At 37.3% G+C, this 17,044-nt stretch overlaps 1 protein-coding gene across 16 annotated transcripts in view; it reads right to left on the bottom strand.

Moving 5' to 3' along the window:
• add3a (adducin 3 (gamma) a) overlaps positions 1-17,044 on the bottom strand; it is a 113,942-nt gene that overhangs the window by 29,420 nt on the left and 67,478 nt on the right. For 14 of the 16 annotated variants that reach the window (XM_077226899.1, XM_077226907.1, XM_077226908.1 and 11 more), the window contains one exon: positions 6,563-6,785. In XM_077226899.1, the coding sequence (XP_077083014.1) occupies positions 6,563-6,757 (195 nt within the window). In that variant the 5' untranslated portion in view covers positions 6,758-6,785. Of the gene's footprint in view, positions 1-6,562; positions 6,786-11,350; positions 11,733-17,044 lie in introns of those variants that run through there. The other 2 variants (XM_077226906.1, XM_077226898.1) reach the window with 2 other exon arrangements.

Raw genomic sequence — 17,044 nt, 5'->3', positions numbered from 1 at the left:
TACTGACCTTAAAGCGCTCAACCTTGCAGATCTGCTCTAGGATGTTGCTTCAAATTCATGCCCAAGTACAGAAGTTTAGATTTATCTTTTCCTCCACAAAAACGGTATATATATATATATATATATATATATATATATATATATATATATATATATATATATATATATATATATATATATATATTTTTTTTTTTTTTACATTGTTTTTAAATGTATATTTTGCATTTATCATTTTCATTTTATAATTAAAACTTGAACATTTATTTTAATAGTACGTTTTAATATTTGATATTTATTTATAAGTGAGGTACGAGTTGGTATTTTTTGCTGAGTTAATCGACGGCATGTGACAGATGTCATCCATACAGCTTAACTTGTATTGAACCCAGTGCATTCCTTTAAACAGTGTGTGTTTACTGAAATGTGTGTCTGCAGGAGTGTAATCTGCGCAGTATGTTCACTGTAATCTCTCCAGTGTGTGTTAACTGTAATCTTGTGTGTGTTCGCTATAATCTCTCTACTGTAGGTCAGAGGTGCAGGGCTGTGCTTCGCTGGCTGGATTGTGTTTATATGAGAAGTGGATGTCGGTGGTGTGCGTGTAATAGGGTGTGGTCTTCCAGATGGGTTTTACGGTGAAGCTGTGTGTACAATTGAGCAGCAACTCAAAACATCACACCAAACGCACAATTAACTTGCTGACAAACCTGCTCATCTGATAAAAATAAACCATAAATCTTTCATTGTGAACAGAGAGGCTGTGTGAGGTGCAAGCGGCTGGGTTCAAAACTAACTTTAGAAGTTCATGCCAAGCTTTGAATGTAAACTTCACGTGGCATGGCGTTTATTCAAAACCATATGGCTCGAGGCAACCTGTAAAATCTATAAGTAAATACTTTTACATTAAAAGCACATTCTTGCTGATTAAATCAGTGGGAAAGTGGAAAACATCCCTGTACAGGACCAAAACATTTGCTTTAACAAAACTGTGTACATAATAGGGCTGGGAGAAAAAAATTTTCGCTTTTTTTTTTTTATACGATTCTAAAATTTATTTTATTGCAGAATTGATATAAATTAAAATTCAATTGCTTTATTTTTGTCCTTGCTTGCAGATGAGGTTGACAGAGTTAGCCACTTTCGTTCCACCAGAGGATGAAATGTGTCGTTATCTATGATTGTTGAGTGACGTAATATCCCAAGTGGACGTGTGGAAGAGACGTGAGACTGAAAGGACTGAAAACCCCTCGCACTACTCGTATGCTGAGAGAGAGATAAGACAGCAGAGCTGCACGATTCATCTTTAAAAGACTGTGATCTCCATTCAAACACCCACACGATCTTTCAATTCATCTGTCTATTAAACTTTGACAAAATCATATCGCAACATTCAAATTTGTGTTGGCACTGCCGCTGAACAGGAGAGTTGTCATGAAACAGCTTCACAAACAGTCTTTTCAATCTCATTGTATCATTATTTCTGTGATGCAATAGTTAAAATTATCATAGTTTAAAGTTCAAATATGAACACTGATGTCTAGGAGAGCGATCAAAATCAGCTTTTGATAGAAACTTGGTGCTTAAAATAACACATTTATCGATTACATTGTTTCGCCTAAGTGGCGACAAGTGACTGTTAAATGTATTTGTTATTGAATCATTTATTCAAGAGAATGTAGTATTGTATGATGCTTCTGAAATAAAAGTCAATAAGATGTGATGATTTGTTTTTGTAAATATGACTCATCTTATACATCATGTACAGTCTGTATAAGTGTATGATTTAACTTTTCCTGATGGTCTAGTGTTAAAAAAAAAAATTGCAATATAGAATCGCAATACTTGTAGAATCGCAATTCTTAAAAATTTTTTTTTTTAATCGCAATACATAGTATCGAATCGGTAGATAGGTGTATCGTCCCAGCCCTAGTACATAGGTGTTGTTTCGGTGTGCACTGGAAAATTTGTTTTTACTTTAAAAACAATTTTCACTCTGAAACAGCTAGTAAGTTTAACAAATAATTACAAAAAAATGGCATGTAACAATTATTTAAACATGAATTTACCTGAAACAGTATTTTCTTGTAAAAAAAAAAATTCTAATAGTTTTAAAGGGGTCATGAACTGGATTATTTTATAGTGTTGCCTGGGGTGCCCTTATAATGTTAGTGTGATTTTTACATCAAACATTGTCATAATTAAGAAATAAAAGGCATTTTTCCTAGCCTGATTTTAGCCTCTGATTTGAACGCTCTGTTTGAAGGGGCGTGTCTGCTGTGAGACTTCAGTGTAAACGCCCACTGCTGTGATTGGCTGACATGTTTGCATATTAAATAGCTAGTATTACATGTGAAACTCTCGGAAACTACTACGTTTCTACTATTACAGCTATCGAGAAGATTAACCTGTTAACCTTCAAGGCCACTTTTGAAAAATCCCCAGAAATGGCATACCCAAACTTAAACAGATACAGTTCATGAACCCTTTGCACTAAAAGCACAAGTATGATCTCATTTGAAAGCTGACACCTAGTAGTTTATTGTAAATGTAGAAATAATTATTGTCATAATGAAAAAAAATGTTTAAATAGCTTCAAAGTTTTGTAAAGTTATTAGAAATTTACTTTTATGAAACATCTTCATAAAAATAAAATTGATGTTGGCCCTGGAGCAATCTAGAAATGCACTGCAGCTAAAGCCATATGTGTGACCATTTTATATTTAAAATCTGAAAATGATAAGTCTAAAACTCTGTATTTAGTTAAATGTTTTTCAAGATCATGTCAAATTACTTTATTTTGATTAGACTCTAAAATGCAAACTGATGTTTAGTCATCTTCTGAGTCATCTAATCAGTCTATTGTCTCTATTATTTTGTGGTGTAAACGAGCCCCATTCAGAGTCAGTCTCTCCCTGCACACATTTACACCTCTCCAGACTGGTTATGGCTCTAAATATGCATTTCTTTTGTCTGCATTATAGCTACTAACGACTGGCTATTCACAGGCTATTCATAGGGTTTCAAACCCTAATTTCTTTTATCAAAGTTCTCACTAAATATTTGAAACTGGTATCAAATGCACTGAAACATTTCAGTAAGCATTCCTATTTAGAAAAAAATCATAAAACAATAACTGCTGGTGGCAGGTGCACCTGGGCTAGCTAGCATGTTAGCTTAGCACACCATCAATACACGACCATTTATGAGATTAAAACCATGTTTGTGCTCCAAACTTACTTTATAACGCAAGTCGAGTGTTTTAAATAATCTTCTGTGATCTAATTTGGCTTCAGATAAAAAAAATCAGACAGAAAATGTACTATTTATAGTGTTCTGCACGATGATGAAATCTATATCGATTAGCATTACATTATAAATATAATCTATTATTATGAAATACCTGGCATGGCTTGAAGAACACAGGTAACTCAAATATCATTGCAATCATGTTTATTGTCTTCAAAACATCTTTATCTGCATGTTACAGCGATCTCTGTCAGCTACTTGCTGTATCAGTGACGTCCTGGAATGTCACATGACTATGGGTCTTCTTCGTGGTCCATATATGGACTGTTATTGTGCATATAGCGCCCTCAGGCTATTGGTATGAATTGAAAACACAGCACATCTCAGTAAGAAGCGATCATAATGATTACATCGACGCATTTGGGTATAAATTCAACAAATATTATTCCTGTCTATAGAAATATGATGTGAATCTATGAGAATATATCAATATTTCTCCAAGTCTGCACATTTTTGAGCTAAAGCCCTGAGGGACGATGTTTTGTGAATCGCTGTCATGACGACAGCACGGAGTGTTTTTTATGAATGGACCAGCTGACGCTCATAATTCATATTAAAGGTATCGACTCATTTTTTCATTTCATAACTCCTGACACAAATTAAGACATAACTGTCACTATAAGTTTCTCAGAATACAATAGTGGTCAAATACTGAATCTTGAGTATTATATCTTTTTAATGATGTATAGTTTGTCAAGGTATAACATTAAATCTGATAGTAAATTTGAACTAAATAAAAAAAAAACCGCTTCAGTGCGCCGACGCTCTGGAAACGGTTAACAGGTTAACAAATCATTAAATGTATTGTTTAAAGCATTATATTTAAATCTATTCCATCACATGAAAGGTTGCAGTGATGAGCTGAGCAGATGACATACAGTCTGGTGATCGCGTGAATAAAGATCTCATTATTGCAACGCAGTTTTTTCACACTCACGAATGCCTTTTTACCAAATAACAATGCAAACACAACGTAAATACAGGTAGAGCTTCGTTGTGCAGTGTAACAGCGTCATTGATTTCATAACGAGATTTGCGCGCTGTGTGATTGATTGACTGACAGCTTGGGCGACTGGAAAGGGAGCGTTCTTTGGTCGCTTTCTTTCTATAACTTAATCACAGTTTTAATATTATTTCATCTTAAGTGAAACGATGTGAAGTTGATCTTTTAGTCACTGATGCATAAACAGTATTGAATGATTTTGAGAGAAAGATAATACTGGACTTGAATAATTACACATCAGAAATCACTGCTCACAGATCCGGCATTAAAATAAACATGGTTACGTCGTAAAAGTCTGTTTGCAAAGCCTGATTTTCTGTTGATTTAATAAAGCTTAACCATGCATTCCTAATATTGGAATCTGAAGGAAGCTTATGCAGCAACTGTCTTCTTCCACAACCAGGTACTGCACAATATTTCGTAAATGTTAATTGCTTGGTAGCTCAATCCAGTTTAGCAAAACTACCTCGTCGTAGGCCTATGTTATAGCATGTAATGCACGAGTCGGTGGGCGGGGCTAAACAGGCCGTGTTGAAGTAGGCGTTGATCCTCTTTTGCAGAGGAGAGGTTTTATCCTCTTTGACGTCATAGATCCCCACTTTGAAAAACCTGTCGTTCGCTGAGCCTGGTGTCAATAAAAACTTTTATTGGACTAACAAGGAAGTTTTCAGTTCTGAAACTTACAGGATATTCTTATAGTATGAAGACCTCCTGTACGTCAAAAGCTCAAGGAAAATTTGATTTCTCAGTTCATCACCCCTTTAATAACATTTTTGTCCCAAATAGCACGAGAGCAAATGTTATATTGATTTTATACAACCGTTCAATAAATAAGTTAATATCGTGATACATTTTAGATACCTCTTATGCACCTCACTTTTACATTTTTAAATCGTTAATTCTAAAGCGAACCTTAAATACGCACAGCCACTCATAACGGCGCGGAGCAGAGCGAGCGCTTACAATTAATTCCCATGGAAGTTGAGTTTGGTATTATTAAAGCAAAGTTTTTATAATGATCCATAATGAATTTACTTCCAATATACTTTATTAATTAAACAAATGGAAGTGATTTGGCAATAAATGTTGCGCTAGAGTTTGTAATTCGATTAGCCTTTTCCGAGTTGGGTGGAAGCTTTTAAGGTAGTGCTGGTTTCCACGTCAGCGCTGTTTGATCTGATTATAACAGAATTCTGTGCTGAATTTGAATGCTTCCAATTAGATCTCGCTGTGATATTATTAATTCTGCGGTAAATTCAAATGCTTTCTCACTGGATCTCCCAGCGCTGTGAAATAAGTGTCGAGTGATTGAGATCGGCCCACAAGTAAACCTGTTCTGAGCTCACGCAGCGCAGCTCAAATGAATAGCACGGTTTCGTTTCACTTTCGTTTGCCATTTGATGTTTCTCATATGTAACAGAAGTTGCAGCTCTTATCAATTGGACAACGTGGTGTTCGCACCAGTGCGACCTCTTGTCGCCCATTTGGTCGAGTCTGGAGCCCTACTTGCATAAGGTGTGGCTCTTGTCCAGATCCTTTTTCCTTCAACTTCATAGAAGCCAAAGTTACGCTGGATTTTAACGCAGAGGGTGCCGGTCGGATTTCTCGTTAAACCATCATGCGTCTCTGTTATGTGCACAGCTGCACGACACAGACTGTCCAGGTGCCTTTGTCGTTACGTCAACATTACGTATCAATTGACATTTAGAAAATCGATTTTTTGACATTTTTGATTCGATTCACAAGGTATATTTCGCTTTGAAACCAAATCTTCCCCCCTCGTCTTGTCAGTCAAGAGTGAGGCGAAATCTGACTCCTGCTGCTGATCTGTGTTGCGAATCTTGTTTGGCTCACGCTGCATTGAGCAGACATATTCAGTTTTTAATTGCACTGTTTGTTCTCTACCTGAATTAAATGATTTTTTTATCATTTTTATCAACTGTTTTAGCAAAATGACGGTGGGTGGGGGTCGTAACACTGACTATCGCAGCAAGCCTAATTTCCATATTAATAATATATTTTTTTAAAACATTAGATAGTTCACCCAAAAATTCTGTCATCATTTACTCACCCACATGGCCGTTGAAGCCTAAAAGTCTGTGTAATAAATGTTGAATCGAATAATATTTCTTTCTAAGGCTGCTTTTTGTAATGCCTATTTGATCACAATAATGGCTTTAAGTTGTGTTCTGGAGGTAATTCCTCAGCCAAATTCGAAAAAGTATTTTTTTTCTAACAGTGAGTGTGTTTTCTTACTGGACTCTGTAGTATCTGCGTGACTCTTTTCTTCTGCTCCATCATGTTGAAGTCTTGTCGCAGGTCAGGTGACATGTTCCGTGCACGCAGGTATTCGGGGTCATTTTCATTGATGCGGTCGAAGTAACCCTCCCGTTTCCCCACGCTGGGGGGTGGAGGGGTTGTCACCACCCCCTGTCTCGACTCGCCACTCATCTCTACTGTATTTTTCGGTTGTTTTCACCTGGAAAGACAGAAAAATGTATAAATACTTATTTGTGCACATCCATAGTAAACACAAAATAATACATTCTCCACTCAATGAATGGAAAAACCTGTGAGAGGAAGCCAGTGCACTTCATTTGACAGGCAAAACAGTCTCGATCAGTAATGATCTGAGGGTAAACCTATCATCCCACACAAACACGCACATAAGTCCAACGATCAATACAATAAAAAAAACAGGCAACTGCACACAAGCTGAACTCACTTGCTGAGAGGATCACCATTCACAATGGACCTTGTTCTTTGTTCACCCTCAACAAAAAGAAGAGAGTGGCTGTCCCGCCAACAGTGAAGGGTGGCGTCAGGTCAACCAACAGGAGGGCAGCGCTATCCTATTACACTATCAGGTTTAGTTAGGCCTGATTTTTGCTCTCTCACACACACACACACACACACCAAATGAATTTCTCCAGATGGCACACTACCATTCAAAAGTTTAGGGTTGGTAAGATACTTTTATTCAGCAAGGATGCATTAAATTAATCAAAAATGACAGTTAAGCCATTAATAATGTTACAAAAGATTTATAGTTAAAATGAATGCTGTTCTTCTGAACTTTTTATTTATCAAAGAAGCCTGAAAAAATGTATCACGGTTTCCGCAAAAATATGAAGCAGCAAATCTGTTGTTTTTTTTTCTCCAGTTGATATGATGTGTTTCTTCTTGAGCATCAGATCAGAATGATTTCTGAAGGATCATGTGACACTGAAGACTGGAGTAATGATGCAGAAAATTCAGCTTTGCATCTCAGGAATAAATTACAGTTTAAAATATATTGATATAGAAACACTTATTTTAAATTACAATATTTCACAATATTGCCGTTTTTGTTTTCAAATAAATGCAGCCTTGATGAATATAAGAGACTTCTTTCAAAAAAAATATAAATTGCCGACCTGGTGACCCAAACTCTGTATTTAAGGACATGATTTGATAATTTTATTGTCCAACAGGTGAGAAAAGTATGTTTGATTTATTAGAAAAGTAACAGCACACCTCTCCTGAACAAGCAGCATTATTTGAAGCATCATTCATGTCTGTAACATGAAAATGTGATGTAGGCCTATTAACTCTTGACGTTAATAGTAGGGATGCTCCGATCAGGATTTTTGCTGCCGATACCGATAGCCGATTTCTTGTCATGGTGATCGGCCGATACCGATTCCGATGCTTAATATACTTAATATAAAACAAAGATAAATACAAACAAAGTGGAGCAGTCTGATGCAGCCCACAAGGTTTAATTAAACATTGACCAATAGTAAACTTTGGAGGACAACATAAACATTTAATCACCTAAAATAGAGAAGTCTGATGTAACGTAAACCTTGTCCAATACAAGTCTGAGCAGGAAAAAAATCTAATTAATAGGTCTAAATAAATCATTTAAACTCCTAAAAGAACAAATTGGAGTAGTTTGATACTCATTAGAAGGGATGGGCATTTAAAGCAAAAATAATATTCGAAGATGGCCGGGTATTATTCGATTATTATTCGAAAATCGCACCCCTCCCCCATATGGCCACACACATGAGAAAAGCGAGTGGTCTGACGTTTAAATATAGGCTAACATAAAAATGTAAATATACATTTCATATTTGTTTTATATAATATATTGTTTTTTTTTTTATTTCATCCATGTTATATGAAAAAGGAACCGCATGAGCGAGCGAGCGGCGCTGTGTGGACTGAGCGAGCGAAGCATACTCTTCAGAAAGGCGATCTCTCTGGAGGACAATGCTCCTCCACACGAGATTCCTTTGAAACATACATGGCAAATAGCAAATTTCTTTCATTGTTTCTCGACACATAGTAGGCTAATTCCACACCGGCGATGCCATGACTGTCCCTACGCATCATGTACCTTCTCACGTTTTGACGTCATCAAATTGTGATCGGTTTGTGAGATCGGCCAAGTTTAGTGAGTACCGATCGAGTTATAAAATGTGATTATCGGCCGAAACCGATCTGCAGTCGATCGATCGGAGCATCCCTAGTTAATAGTCTTAATAGTGATGCTTAGCAAAGACCACTGAAATCTGATATTGATATTCAGCTGGGACTGTTTTCAAATCACTTCTGCTGTTACGCCAGACTGTGTCAGGCATTTTCCCAGGCATCAGTAAAAAGCCTTCACCCGTACTTCTGTGTTTTCACACTCACTCTCTTCTCCGCTTCATTCTGCAGGGGCGGGTGGGCTTCTTTTCTCTGCTGTACGTTGCTAAGCTGCTCATTCAGGTCAAATGGCACTTGGAAAGATGGTTCAGATTAAAAACACACAACCAGAAACACACACACGGTGGGCTAAAAAGCCCAAACCAACAGGAAGCAATACCTCACCACAATGGACTTTTTTAGGCATGTGCTCTACCGCACACATGCAAAACTTGTAGCAACTTGTAGCATCAAATAGCCCTATTAACCGGATTAAGAGTTGCAATCCTAGGTTAAAAAGTCAAATAAACGCACCAAACATAAACAAAAGCAAACTCTACAATAGATCTGAGCACATGAGACTAACAGGAAGAGGGAAGCTTAAGGGGAAATCGCTTAAGTTTATTATGCTGTCAAGACAACAAGCCACATGTGCACACAAAACTCATGCGTTTCAACTTATGATGCAATGATCAAACCTAGCGAGCCCTGGCTGCAACTGTGTCGGGTGCTGACAGATGACAACAACTGACACACCCACCCAGAAACACAACACGAAGGCAGCCAAGCCTGAAAGGCAGAACTACGAACCGCTCTAAACAATGACAACAACAGCAGGTGGGTGGATCTCACCAGACAATAACCACAGTATTTGTCCCTTCTAGACCCAAAAAATTATGGGTAAACATGTCGTTTCAAACCTGAAAGGTATGACTACCTTTCAGAACAAAAAAACTAAAATTGTTCAATAAAAATGAAAGAGAAAAATCACTGTTAAAGCAGTTGGCACGTTCGTTTAAGAGTTTAGTACGAGTTCTCAACTGGTTTGACTAAGGGACCCACATATTCCCATGACAATTAAGCCACAATAGTAGGCGCCTCTGCATTTGTGTGTGCAATTGAAGAGTGCGCAATACAAGCACAGTTCAACATCTGACAAGACAGGAAAGTTTGTTTTAATGAGGTGAGAGACTTTCAGTAACAAGTTACAAAAATAACATTAGAATGAATGACATGACATATAGCCTGACAACATCTCATCTGACCACAGATACTGAATCAGGACAACGCATTTTTCTCAACAGCTTCTTCAGTCTTTCAGCATAAACATCTTGATTCAGAAAAAAAAATACATATATATATATATATATATATATATATATATATATATATATATATATATGCACCTTTGGTGATCATTAGAGATGCTAATATTGTGCTACGCTTACTTTTTAGGCATGACTGTATTTTTTGCGTGAACAACTAGCCATTTAAAGCTTTCCAGCATCTGTTGAAGAAAAACTGCATAATGGAATTATAATCTGCTAAATATGAATCTGGATCTACTGGGACAGGCGGCAGATGTCCTGTACGTGAAATTATATAACCCTGCCTGTCAATCTCAGCTTATCGACTACTTTATGCAGAGTAGTGTGTTGATTTCAGACGTGTTGCTGATTGCTCCAAACTGTCATCATGGGTGTCTGATGAAAATAAAAAAATTGTGGGAAATGGGGAGGGATCCCCAATCCTCACTTATAACAGCTGTTCGGCAGGCAATAATGAACTGCTGTGCCGGATTTCTCCCACACATGCATAGAGATCAGTGCTGTAATAACAGAAAGGACACTAGTAATACAATAGCCACAGCAGACAATAAAATACACTACAGGGACACCAGCAGTACGAGTCACAAGATTCACAGTGTGCACTACAGTCAATGCCTCATTGTGTTACTGCTTTCTCTCACACAGCTTAGATTCAGTTTGACATGAGTCCCATTTCAAACAGCAGTCACCCTCAAATGAACTATTACAATCACCGCTTACCATTCACAGCGGGTCCGACTGACCCGAGCACTGCATGTGAACCTTTAACATACACTAAATGATAATAAATCGAGTAAAAAACGGCAACATTATAATGAGCGAATGTCATATGACCTCCATGTTTTCCTTTCAGACCCCTCAACATCGTCAGTATGCAGTACTATTTCTCTCTTTATCTTTAGCGGATCTATAAATAGCGCGCGAGAGATTTTCAGACTCAGATTTCAGGCGTTGCAAAGGGTCTCGCGCTCAGAATAGCGGACTATCGGCGCGCGAGGGGGTGTGTGCGTCCTCGCGCAGAAAATAACGACAAAGCAAGCTAAAAAAAGCACAAGGTTATAAAACTACATTATAAGACGCAGAAAGAGTGTTTTAAGGTTACAAAAATAGTGATGGTTGACGAATAAGACCTTTAAATCTTTTTTTGACGCTTTGTAGTTTACTTAACCATACACATTGACTTTAAACGACAGTGCAGTGTTAAATAGTAACCCAGAAAAGAAAACGGTGTGGTTTCCAGAACTTGTGCCGTTAAACTCACCTGTTTGATCCTCACAGAGTGAAAGTCCAGTGAGCGCTCGAGCGCATCTCTCTCATTCCCGCCCCGAGAATCCCAGATTACCTCGGAGGATTAAACACGACAAAAACAGTCCAAAAACTCCACAATTCCACTCAGTAAAGCGCACAACGCAACCCTCACACTCCTCTTCCCTCGTAAATGGGGGATTTTCGGCTGTAGTGTTTTCGTGCGTTTGCGAGGATCAGCTTCAGAAGAGAGAGAAACTGAAGTGGTCATGTGACCTACTAATCCGGCCCCTTCACTGAGCGCACAAATCCAATCGGCCAATCAGAACGTAGGATATCCACTGTGCCCCGCCCACACGCGTCCCAGCTTGAAGAATTAAAGGTCAGTGTTTACGATACTGAGTGTGTGTGTGTGTGTGTGTGTGTGTGTGTGTGTGTGTGTGTGTGTGTGTGTGTGTGTGTGAGTGAGTGAGTGAGTGAGTGTGTGTGTGTGTGTGTGTGAGTGAGTGAGTGTGAGAGAGAGAGAGAGAGAGAGAGAGAGAGAGAGAGAGAGAGAGAGAGAGAGAGAGAGAGAAAATTACAGTATGACACAAATTCACACCATAACCGAATTATCCACATAGCTCGCCTCACACACAAGCAATCTACACATAGATGTGAACAGGACATTGTTAAAGCATTAGATTGTTTCATTAGCAGCTGGGACACAGCTGTGATTCACAGTAACCTTGTATGACCGTTTTATGGCCAATGCAAAATATGAGCAATGAACAGCAAAGTTTGATTCAATCAATGTTTTGGGTTCAATACAAGTTCATCAATATCGACAGCATCTGTGATAGACAATCTCTTCATCCCATTAGTTTATAAAACCAGGCAAAAAACAAAAGAGAAACACGCAGCTGATATTTATGTTAAAGCACTTGTATGAATTCTTTCAAACAAAAGTGTGTTTTATTTGAGATGTTGTCAAAATCACTATTTTTGCAGTGGGACTACTTTTCTAGGTGGATGTACTTCCTGTATCCTTGCGTATTATACAAAACTTCTGTTGTCATTGTCATTACATGGTTTTAACAGGAGTAATACATCCTGGATATAATTGTGCAGTCAATTTTAATCACACGACTAGTCCCATCTCTTCTGGCTATATTTTCAGAAAAAGGTGTATTTTACACATATTTGGTGCAGTGTCTTTCTTGACCCATACACTTCTGTTTAAAGTTCATTATTTTTAATGTTTTTACAAACAATCCAATTATGTAATACAGTACTACTAGTCAGCTAGTAGTGCTTTGAATATAAATTATCATTTGAAAATTGCATGATGTAAGGAATGTGAGAATACCATCTCAAATTACATTTATGAGCACTATTCATTCATATTACATATATATATATATATATATATATTTATATAATCTCACGGTGTAAATACTGCAGTCTCTGGGCTCACGGCATCCTGGACACCAATATTTTAACGATTCATAAAAGATGAATCACTGTCTTGCCATCTGGGATTTCAGTATGAAGATAAAGGTTAGGATCGTGATTTCAACACACTGTGAGTGTATATTAGTATCATTTGTTGTTTGCTTTTGGTATCTGATGGTGTTTTGGACCTGGAAACAGTGACGTCAGAATTAAATAGCAGATTGGGCTCTGAAAGCATTCAGCACAAGTAATCAAACTGTTTTCCCACGACTTGCCATCCAGAAGGTTGGAGACACTTTCTAAACACATAATGATATTGATAACTTGCATACTCTTCTAGACGGAGTGTGTGTCAGCGTGTGAATTCACAGATAAAACATGAGGTCATGGTTAGCATGGCTCAGTTAGCATCTACAGGTAAATGCCGTAACAACATTCTGGGGATAAGCATCTTTAACGAGACTTGTTATTTTTTTCTCTGTCCCGTCAAACAAAGGCTACTGCATGTAGAGTGAGGCATAAAAACTCAGCTCAAGAGAAGACAGACACGTCAGACACCGATATCGCAATCATAGTTCTTGCTTTCCTGTCAACGTTAACGGATAAACATAACTCACACACATCTCATCTCAAATGGCATCAGGGAAGTAAGGTTCATTCCTCCTTTATGAGTGTTGTGACACAGAAAGCCAACAGTACGGTATAACAGACACGAATCCAAACCTGAATATCAGAGAGAATTGTGGGTGTGATCTGTAAACTTGGGCCAGTAACCATAGGAACCATCCAGTACACCATAGCAATTAACCAGAATATCCTAGCAACACCTTAGCAACGTGCCACTTAAGAAAATGTAACACTTTACAATGATTAATTTGTTAACATTGATTTACTATATTAGTTAACATGAAATAATAATGAACAATACTTCTAGAGCATTTATTGATCTTAGTCAGAGGTCATTTTAACATTCATGAATACATTTTTAAATTCCAAAGTATTTGTAAACGTCTGTTAATGCACTGTGATCTAACATGAACAAGCAATAAACAGAGTAGATTTATATTAACATTAACTAAGCCCATCATGATTAGAAATTTGGTTCTGATAATTAATTGTCATTCAAATAATTGCAATTAACAATTTTGTGTTTGTTATATATATATATATATATATATATATATATATATATATATATATATATAAATAAAATATTTCTTTATATAATAATAAAATGTATAATTAAAATATGCACATGATTGATTTAAATGCTGTGAAAATGAAGAATATTGTTAGTGCTGTCAAATCAATTAATCACGATTAAATTGCATCTAACATAAAAGTATGTATATATATGTATATATATATTGTGTGTGTGTGTGTGTGTGTGTGTGTTAGTTGCGATTCATCTATTTGACAGCACTAATTAATTAGTTATGTATAATAACTATACAAAAAAATATAATATAAAATTATAAATAATTAAAAATTATATAACTATAAATAAAAAATAGCAAAAGTACCTTTTTTGGATGAAAAAACATGATACTGCACAATTATCTCAAATAACTGCGATTAGATCGAATAACCACAGTCAGCCAATTAGCCTAATCAATAACTGCGACAGTCCTAACGAATAGATTAAGAAATGCTTTAAAAAATATATTGGACATGTTAGCGAATGCATTCACTAAATATTAACAAATGAGACCTTATTGTAAAGTGTTACCGAAAATGTAAAAATCGAGTGCATTTTAATGACAAGATTCGGATATGATCACTGATTAATGGCAAAGTGAACCAATAACTAACTTTCAGCAATGACAGAAAAAAAAAACAGACAGACAGACTATAAATAAATGGTTTCCATGAGACAGTTCACGAAAGTCCAGTGGGAGGACAGTCAATCAGATTGACAGCCAGAGGACAGAGAGGAATTCCTGCGAGCCGGCAAAACCGAGCGGAAAATCTTTGTCTCGTGGTTTGGCCTGCAAATAAAGTCTCACATTTATGGAGTCTATGCCCTGTTATCGCTCCCTTTCCCACATTTCTCTCTGCCTACTATTTGACTAGACTAATGCCAACAGAACAGGTGCAATCGTGTGCGTGTACTTCCCAGTGTCCTTACGCAAACAGACGCCATTCACTGTTTACTCTCTCTGATGGCGCTGATGTGTGCGGTACGGTCCTCTCGTTCGGTCCCGTGTTTCTCACTGGTATCTCGGTGTACGAGGCCTGACTGCATTACGTGATGCAAAAATGTCAGGATGCAAACACAAGAGTCATCGCTGACCGTTTGAACCCACATTTAACAACCCCTGTTAGCGTTCAGTGTGAAACCTATTGTTTGCACTGATAAAAACTGTAAAATATTGCCCACAATTGTGGCTTTACGACACACAGACACGTTGTTGTGATATCAAATCAGGCCATCATTTCTCATGTTCCGTCAAAGCGCAGGTCTTTTTGTGTGATTTCTCAGGGAAGGGCAGTATCATTGTGGCCAGAGGCTAATATTTAACCCAGCCTGACTTTTGAACAACCAAGACAGTGTACTGTATGTCGAACACAAACACGGACATTTAAATGACACTCTTACTGAACCTGCACATAAAACTTGGAACCGGGACAAATTCATTAAACTGGGGATTTCAACTCAAGCATTTCAGAAGATCATCAAGACACACATACACATACAGTTTAAGAGAGACTGTTTGATGTGGTATTGAGGGATAGAAATTAATTCATTAGGTAAACTAGTTCTGGAGTTGGTAGTGAAACTAGATGGGTAAATGCAAACATAATGATCTAGACAATGACATTAAAAGTAACATCCTGTGTGTCTTTAAAGGGTTAGTTCACCCAAAACTGAAAATTCTGTCATTAATTACTCACCCTTGTGTCATTCCAAACCTGTAAGACATTTGTTTATCTTCAGAACACAAATGAATATTAATGAGATTAATATTTTGTAAATAAAGTGTAACTTATGTTGTTGTTTTTGGCGCAAACAAAGCACTCGCTTCATAAAATTGAGGTTAAACCACTGGAGTCACATGAATTACTTTAATGATGTCTTTACTACCTTTCTAGGGCTTGAAAGTGGTTAGTTGCGTAGCTGTCAACAGAGGGACAGAAAACTTATCAAAAATCTCGAATGCATTTCAAAAATGAACTAAAGTCATACGGGTTTGGTACGGCATTATTTTTAAAATATACATTTAAATATTTAAAAAACAAATCATCTTTGTTGGATAAAAAAATAAAAATCAAGCGTTTACAACATTTACAAGACATACAGTCGGCAACGCGTCATAGTTGGGGGGTGTGGTCGGCGTGGGGGAAAACACCGCGAACATCATGTGTATTTGAATGACAAAATGTCTTATTGCGAAGCATTGACGCCTGCCGACCGGCAACGATATATTGCTAAATTAACTGCAATAGGGTACGATTGCCCATATTTAATTAAAACTGGGTCAATGACCCGACCAAATGGCCGGAGGTGTCGTTTCCAGACATATTTTGCTATCTGGTTGAATCTCCCAGGTAAGCTACCGGTAACATTAGCCTATAACTCAATCATATGTTGCATAACTCCATAAAAACTTGTCACTTACCAATTGTACGTATGCTTGACTCCAAACTATTAATCCTTTTGTAAAACGGTGATCAGTAGTACGAGGTTGCCGAGGGACTGTGCTGACAGTTATCCATAACACACACACTGCAATCTGTATTGAGTGTAGATCGTAGCGATTGGCTTATCAAGCGAGCCTTCAGCTGATAACGTTAATGTGAATGAGACATCCCTTATGAAAAACAACTATAGGAATCTTGTAGTATTTTAGGACAAAATATTATAGTAATCCTATAGGAATACTATAGTATTTTGGGACATACTATAGAAGTACTATAGAGGTATTACAGAACATCACAGAAGTATTACACAACTATTTATTGCTTGTCGCCATTTTTTCCTCCTTTCCGGTTCTGTGTGTTTATTAGGAAGGATGTAGAACATCAATTCATAATTTGTTTGTTTACTGGCGGTACAGAAAACGACACAGCACCTCTTCGGCATGATTGTCGCGTGTATTTCGATGAGCGCCAAGGCAATGTTTTCCCCCACGGGCTAAATTCACATCACGTGACGGGGCGTTCCCGGGGGCGTACCCAAACCAACCGACTGTATTTATTTGTTCCAAAATGTTGTGAACAGGTAAGGCAAAGTGTGTTTGTAATAATGTTGAGTAAATACTATATAAAAGGACAT

This window comes from Siphateles boraxobius, unplaced genomic scaffold, assembly GCF_051911475.1.
Source record: "Siphateles boraxobius isolate OS27281-9 unplaced genomic scaffold, OSU_SipBor_1 13, whole genome shotgun sequence".
In the NCBI taxonomy this organism is placed as follows: domain Eukaryota; kingdom Metazoa; phylum Chordata; class Actinopteri; order Cypriniformes; family Leuciscidae; genus Siphateles; species Siphateles boraxobius.
This window is presented reverse-complemented; position numbering and strand designations above follow the sequence as displayed.